Source organism: Taeniopygia guttata, chromosome 2, assembly GCF_048771995.1.
Source record: "Taeniopygia guttata chromosome 2, bTaeGut7.mat, whole genome shotgun sequence".
Lineage (NCBI taxonomy): Eukaryota > Metazoa > Chordata > Aves > Passeriformes > Estrildidae > Taeniopygia > Taeniopygia guttata.
In genome coordinates this window covers 140811456-140818711 of record NC_133026.1, presented here as the reverse complement: position 1 = coordinate 140818711, position 7256 = coordinate 140811456, and the positions used below count along the sequence as shown (strand labels likewise).

Here is a 7256-nt window from a genome sequence, read left to right as displayed (position 1 = left end):
TCACTTTCCACTCCCCTTCTAAAAGTAAAACTGTTTTTAAAGGTGCTCCTGCTCAAGGAGCTGCCTAGAAGCAGTTGTTCCACTAAACAGATTTCAAGCAAAAGGACAAAGTTAAACATGAGGCAAAGTATAAATAAAAATCAAGACTCTCTTCCTCCTCCTTTCCACTTGTGAGCGATGATCTCACCGCTCCGGGTGGATTGCAAGGGTGGCTTGATCTCTTTCAGGAAAGAGCATTCTCTAACCTTGATACTGCAGCTATTTATACTTCTCTCTTCTCACCACAAAGAAAAGCAGCTCTAATAATCTTTCCCTTCGTTTTAATGAGAGCACCATGCTGCCTCCCAGCAGCAGGGTCAAGCCTCTGCCCACGAGCTCTAGCTCCGTGTAACACCAATGCTCTTGGTTACTGCTTCTCCTTCTGGCTGCTCACTTCTAGACATCTGAGATCGGATTTTCCACTGGCTGAAGCATCACATTGCCAGGCACACAGGTGCAGGATGACAGCCCTGCTGTGCCACAGCATCTTCTGCTCACAGGGCAGAGGGAAACAAATACATGGGCTAAAAGGCCAGAAGGTTTCTAAAATCCAGAGGCACAGCTGTAACTCCTCTCCCTCTTGTTTATCCCATTTCACATAATCCTGGGGACATCCCAAGCCCTTTCCACCTCACAAGAGGCAGGATCCATCCCTTGTCCCCACTCTCCCTGGGGATTCAATCCCAGGCTGAGTTGAGGGAGTGCAGGCTAAGGCATGATGGAATGCATATATAGACCATAGAGGAGCTTGATACCAAACCCCATTTTTTCAGATTAAACCAGACACACTGAGCTGCATTCCTCTTGAGACACCACAAGAATTGGGGACAAACATTATGAAACCAAGTTTATTAAAACTTTCTACAAGTCAGACTTTATCATCCAGGTTTACACAGACATATACATATGTACAAATTGGACATAGTGTTTTTAGCTTTTCTGGCAGAATTTTCTACCAATATATACAAATGTACTGTTTTTCATAGAAGGGTTAAACTGTATCACAGATACAAATGTCAAGCAATCATGAGAGGTTTAGTGCAACGGAGAGCTGGAGCGCTCTGCTCTTAATGCTCATGATTCTGTCAAGTTAGTATTGCCAACAATAATTCACATTAAACTGCTCTTCGACACCTCTTATTAGGACAAAGTACAACAAAACAAGAAAACAAACCCCGAAACAGTAAGGTATGTACAAAGTACACAGTCCATGAGGTATACATGGTATTCTTGCAATGCGTGGTGGGACTGCAGCTTGCCAGGGTTAACCCTTAAAATGACTACACTCAAACTGGGTGGTGCTGGGAATGTGCATCACCCACCTCACGGCCATTTCAGAAGCCGCACTCCTGCCTAAGGTGAATGGACATCTCTGCATAAACCACTAGACACATGTGATACGAAGCAGAAATTTTAGGCAGGACTAAACTTTACTTACCCCCAACCCAGGAAGCTAATGATTCTGATATATTCATTATTCACACATATTGGAAAGACTATGAATAATCATGCAAAATAAAAACAAAACAAAAATTTTATAATTAAAAAAAAAAAGCAAAAAAAAAAGCAGGGGAGGCTGGAGGCAAACAACATACCTGAATAATCAACTAAGGGTGTACGGAGATTTTACTCTTAAGACTAACTTTTTGGGGGGTGGAGGATGAAAGAGTAAGTGATGTATTTTTAAGAGCCGGTTAAAAAACATGGCCATGTTTACAGGTACTGTACAAGACACCCCTTATCCTTTCCCAGGGGAAGGTGCCCCAGCCGATAGTGTTACGGTTTGGTAAACGGATACATTTTGGCACTCGGAGCTAACTAGACTTGCTGAGGGCATAAAGTTATATAGGCTACACTGTGGTAACACGAGGCTTAAGTCTATTTAAAATGCTTTCCTGGACAGCGAATTGAATCAGAAGGGATCCAGCTGGGAGATCCACTGGTTTCTGCTTCAGAAAGAGCCACAGCAGTGATTTGTCTTACGGGTGGATCTAGGAGCTTCACGCCTCTGAAAGCGGGATCAGCTGGAGAAGCAGCAGAGAGCTGACCATGGTGGGTGAAGACCTCCTTCCCTCATTGAAGTGCGCTTACAGTCAGAGAGCTGCTTTCTCAGCTGGCTGCTGGGGCACACCGAGTCGATTCCCCTTTTAATCGTTTCTGTCAGATTTGTTCAGGTAGAGGTGCGTCATGTGCCCCTCTGCCCCTACACATCGTGGCCAGGGCTCCACACCTCTGCAGCCGCTGCAGGAAAGCAGAAGGAGCTCCCTTTCCCTCCCACACCTTGCCAGACGTAAGACCCTGCAGCCAAGATGCGACCAGTTACACCGGAGGAGGATGCGGGAGGCAGAAGAGCCAGACAGTTCTCACAAGGCTGTACAGGTCCTCCAGGGCTGGTGGGACCAACCAGCAGAGCAAGAGGATGGAATTCCGAGTACACTTAGGGAGTGGAGACCTCCAGGATGGCATTCACTTAGACAAGGTCACTTTTCTGACCATACTGGCACTTTAAGATGCTTTTGAGTTTGCAGACGTGGAAAAATGAAACCCTACAGAGATGCCGGAGGTAAGAACCGTTGAGGTTTTTGATATTATGGGGTTAGCAGAAGAAGGAGCTAATATCATCACAGTCTCCATGATATTCTGGGACAATCTGATCTGAAGTTCTTGTCTCCTGGTCTGTATATCCAGGCTCCAAGACTGCCTCGAACCAAGGGTGAAGCAAGATCTCTGGAGCAGTGAGTCTTTCAGAAGGCTCCCGTCGCAGGAGGCTGCGGATGAGGCAGCGGGCTTTGGGGGAGACGTGGTCAGGAATACAGAACTGTCCACGCCGGATTTTGGAAAACAGAGTGCTAGGGTCCGAGTCATGGAAGGGATAGCGTCCCACCAGCAGGGTATAGAGCATCACTCCCAAACTCCACACATCGGCCGATTTTCCAGAGTAAGTCCCCGTTGTGTTTAGGATCTCAGGACTGACGTACGCCGGGCAGCCGTGCTTGTCTGAGAGCGCATCGTCTTCGCCTTTGATGATGTGTGTGTCTTCCAGGCTCTCCAGACGCAGCTGAGTCCTAGGGAGGGCAGGAGAGGAAGCCACAGGTGAGAAATAGCAACACGCAGTTGTGAGCAAGCACAGCAAGCCCCTGCCATGGCCCCATTTTCTCTTGCATTGGCACTGAGAAAGGAAACACCTCAACTTGCAGCAGAGAAGCTGCCCAGACGCCTGGGAATGTGTAATGGAAGGGCTGCTGTGTGCACCAGGCCAGCATTCAATGACGCTCATGTTTTTTTATTAACTGGAGATTTAAACAACACAGAGGACTCTTGAGGAACACCAAGTCACCACTACCCACGCAGGTTGCAGTGCCACTGCAGGGGGTTAATTGGTGACATGGCACTTTACAGCCACTGTGTGCTGTTCAGGCTTTGAGCAAACAGCATCCAGCTGTGTGATTCCATAAACCACAAACCCCAGCTCCCCTCTGCACTGGTGAGGATCATTGCCTTTCCTAAGCTTTTTATTTTCATTTTTAATTTTAATTCATAATTTATTCTTTTTGCCTTTTGGAGCATATCACCGCACCCACCATCTCCAGGTAGAGATGGGTCCACCCCAGCCTCCTATTTTGGAGGGTAAGGGGAGCTCCCGTTGGCAGGGAAGCCATCAGCCAGCCCTGGAAGGGCTCTGCACTGCCTGGCAGCCTGCTGGGGTGTAGATATGTTGGCTTCAGCCTGTCCTCAGCCTGACCTCGGCAAATACCCATTGGTTCTGCAAACGGAAAATATGACTCAACGAGAACCGTGGGCCCGGGATTGGCTGCGGAGCCCTGAAACTGCACCTGTGCGCGAGCCCGCGTCGCCTGCCATTGCTTAACCCTCTTCTTGCCAAATGTGATGCACATGACATCGCCTGTGCAACACGTTATTTCCAAATGAGCGAGACTGTGCGCAACGTAACATTTCAACAAATGTTTCATCTTCTTATGGGAGGGAAAAGCTGCAATAGTTTCCTTCAAAGGAATAGCTTTCTTTACGTGTCAACATATGGTTGTTTCAGAGGGGCAGCGCTGGTTAATTTTCTTATCACATTCGTAAAAGATATCCTGAAGAATCATTAGCCCAGTTTAACAAAACAAACAAAATCCCTTTTCTTTTGCATCAGTAATATTACCTTACATTTTTATGATATTAAGCACAACTCCATTACAGCTTTTACTTAGTTTTTTAACATTGCTTGGGATAAGCAGCTAGTCAATAATCAGTTTTGCTGTATTTCTGACTCTGCCACGTGTGATGAAGCACCGCAAGAGCACAGCACTCCAGGGGAATACTGACTATTTCCCTAATCTAAATTTAACAACTAGATTCTGTGATTCTATGATCTTCTCTATGAACCTAGGCTTTAGGCTAAGTTTTACTAAAGTGATTTTCTTTGATGCAGGATTCCCAGAGCATTATTTAATCATGTCCCACCTTCCCTCCTGTGTGTGCCCACAATCCATGGGCACAGGGGGCATGGGAAGCACGGCAGTGGAAGTGGGAAAAAAGCCTCAAAGGGTTCAGCAGCATCACTCTCATCAGCAGAGTGGTTCAGGAAGGAGACCCTTCCCAAGTGCTGGGGCTCCACCGTGGGTTACAAGCAACTCTCCCGAGGAGGGACCAGAGCTCCAGCTCCTCACATCTCCTGCTCCCCCAGCCAGGCTGCTTCCTCCTCCCGGCACAACACCTCAGCTTCCCCCCTCTCCCTCTCTGCCTTTTATTCATTTGACACTGAATGAGTGGCACACATGACATCTTCTGGCGCTAACGAGCATCTGAACTATCATCCCTTTGTCTGCCAGCGGGTTTCAGTGAACTTCTGCTGAATGAGAGGAAGCTCCCGGCGAGCTTCCTCCCTTTCATCAGTCAAGATCTAACTAAGAGGGAGTGCGCACCGCTTAGATCCGTGACCTACTACACACACGTGATGAGGACCTACTCGGATTGCTCGCAGGTGATGCCCGGCTGACGGGGCTGTTTCCACTCCCTGGGACGCTTTTTGTGTCTCTGGATGTGGCATTCCTCCCTCCCCACTCACCCCAGGGCTGGCTGCTGACAGCCACTTACCTTTCTTCATTAGAGAAGACAAATTTCCTGAGCTTGAGGTCACCAAGTACGATGGCTGACTGGTGGCAGTGAGCTACAGCAGAGACAATCTGCTTGAACAGCCGGGCAGCCTCCTCTTCCCTCAACCTCTTGCAGCTCCTCACATAGGAGTGCATGTCTCCAAAGTCCTTTTCAAAGAACACATAGGCCTTGGTGTCCCCGAGAATGACTTCGACAACCCCGGTGATGTTTCTGTGTGACGGCAGCTGAATGTAAGGTCGGATCTTGTCCTGGTAGTGTTTGAGGGGGAACACCTGTATAGAGGAAATTAAACCCGAATTCATTCTCAAGGGCGTTGAAAGCTGCAGCTCGCGTAGCAACTCTCCCCAAACAATGACGAGGGAGCTGGAGGGAAGCCAGGGCTCGGCAAGACCGGCAGAAGCGGCTACCGAGACCCTTCCTGTTCGTTGTAAATTGAAAGGCTGGGGGGGAAACTAAACCAAACCACCATTCCCGCAGCCTTTGGGGGGAAGGCGCTCCGAGGTAAGTCGGAGTCCCAGCTCAGTCGCAGGGCGTGCAAACGCCGCCGGGGGCTGGCCGGGCGCTCCGGCCGGGGAGCGGCGGGAGGATGGATGTTGGGCAGGGCTGTGCCCGGGCCGGTGGTCGGGCGCGCCGGCAGGACCCGCTCCCACCCGCGCAGCTCCCGCTCACCTTGCAGCGCAGCTCCCGGCCCGAGCTGACGCTCAGCGCCCTGGACACCTGCTCCCGCTCGGCCAGCGGCAGCAGCAGGTACGAGGCGATCAGGCTGGGACCCGCCGCGCCGCCGCCGCCGCCGGCGGGAGAAGCGGGGGCACACGGCGACCCGGGAGCGCTCAGGCAGTCCGGGGGGCCGCACTCGGCGAGCCGAGGGCACTTGGCGGCCGGCGCTTCCTCGGCGGGGCCGTCGTGCAGGGGCTGGAGGCGCTTGGCCGGGGCGCTGCGGCAGCGGGCGGCCGGCAGCAGGGACGCGGGGCGGCTCATGGGGGGAGCGGGGCGGCTGCGGAGCTACAGGCGGGCGCTGCGCGCTGGGCGCATCCCTTCGCTCTCCCCGCCGAAACCTCGGGCTGTGTCCACCATCTGCTGCCGAGTCCGCGCTAAAGTAGTTGGAGGCTTTAAAAAAAAAAAAATTAAAAAAAAAAAAAGGTGATTCTCCTCCTCCTCCCGGCCCTGACGCACGGGGAAATGGGAGGAGGGAGGCTGGGACACGCCTGCTCCGCTCCGCCCGCCGCTCTCCGCGCCCCGGCCCTGAGCGGAGCCGGGCGGGGCGGTGGGGGACCCGGCGGGGGTCTCGCCGCGGGACTTGCGGGGCGGCAGGCACCCCCCCCCCCTTCGACCTTAGATAACTGTGTCGAGAAAGCGAGGCCACCTTCCTTTCCAGGATCTTCTCGTCCATACAATTGCAGGTTCCCAACCCCAGTTCTTATTTTTCACTAATCACTAAATAACCATCCCTCACCCCAAGGTTTGCATCACAGCGCTGTTGTATGAGCATAAGCGTTTACTCATAAGCGTAGACGTAACGTGCACCATCAGAAATACTTGGCACTGGGTGTTTCCCATGTTAAAACTTTATCTGCTGTCCGAAAAAGGAATAGCTCGGAGAGCCAGGCAGCAGCCAGCAGCTGAAGTGACCTGAGAGGAGCTCCACAAGGCTCAATAGTGTGGCTTTAAAGCAGTAGGAAATAGACTGGTAGTAAATGGAAAAAGTTAAAAAAAAAAAAAAAAAAAAAGAGACAAAACCAGACAACAAATCATCCCTGGGAAAAAAAAAAAAAAAAAAAAAAAAAGCTGTAGTTTTGACAAGAAATGCTTCAGAAGGAAACTCTCCAGTTTTCTGTTTCTATATATGCAAATTTTCTGCAATTTAGTGCTGAAGCTTCATATTAACACAGGGACCCTGTGTTTTGTTACTCAGTAGGATCAACTCCTGTTGTGGTTTGGTTTCCCCAACCCAGGTCTGTACAGGAGGCAGAGAGGGCTGAGGATGGGCCCCCCAGCTCTGCAGCCCGTGATGCCACGCGTGCAGGTATTTGCTCAGATTCCTGGTAGATAACTGCACAGCAAACCCATGCATGCCTTCAGCTACTTCTAGTGTATTT

General features: G+C 50.8%; 1 protein-coding gene across 1 annotated transcript; it reads right to left on the bottom strand.

Annotated features, from left to right (window-relative positions):
• Positions 1 to 873: 873 nt before the first annotated feature.
• Positions 874 to 6814, bottom strand: TRIB1 (tribbles pseudokinase 1). The gene is made up of 3 exons (XM_030266682.4): positions 5830 to 6814; positions 5140 to 5432; positions 874 to 3104 (listed from the first exon to the last, which is right to left on the bottom strand). Exons 1-3 carry the CDS (start codon positions 6136 to 6138, stop codon positions 2636 to 2638), a joined length of 1071 nt encoding a protein of 356 aa, XP_030122542.3. The 5' UTR covers positions 6139 to 6814; the 3' UTR covers positions 874 to 2635.
• Positions 6815 to 7256: the final 442 nt, after the last annotated feature.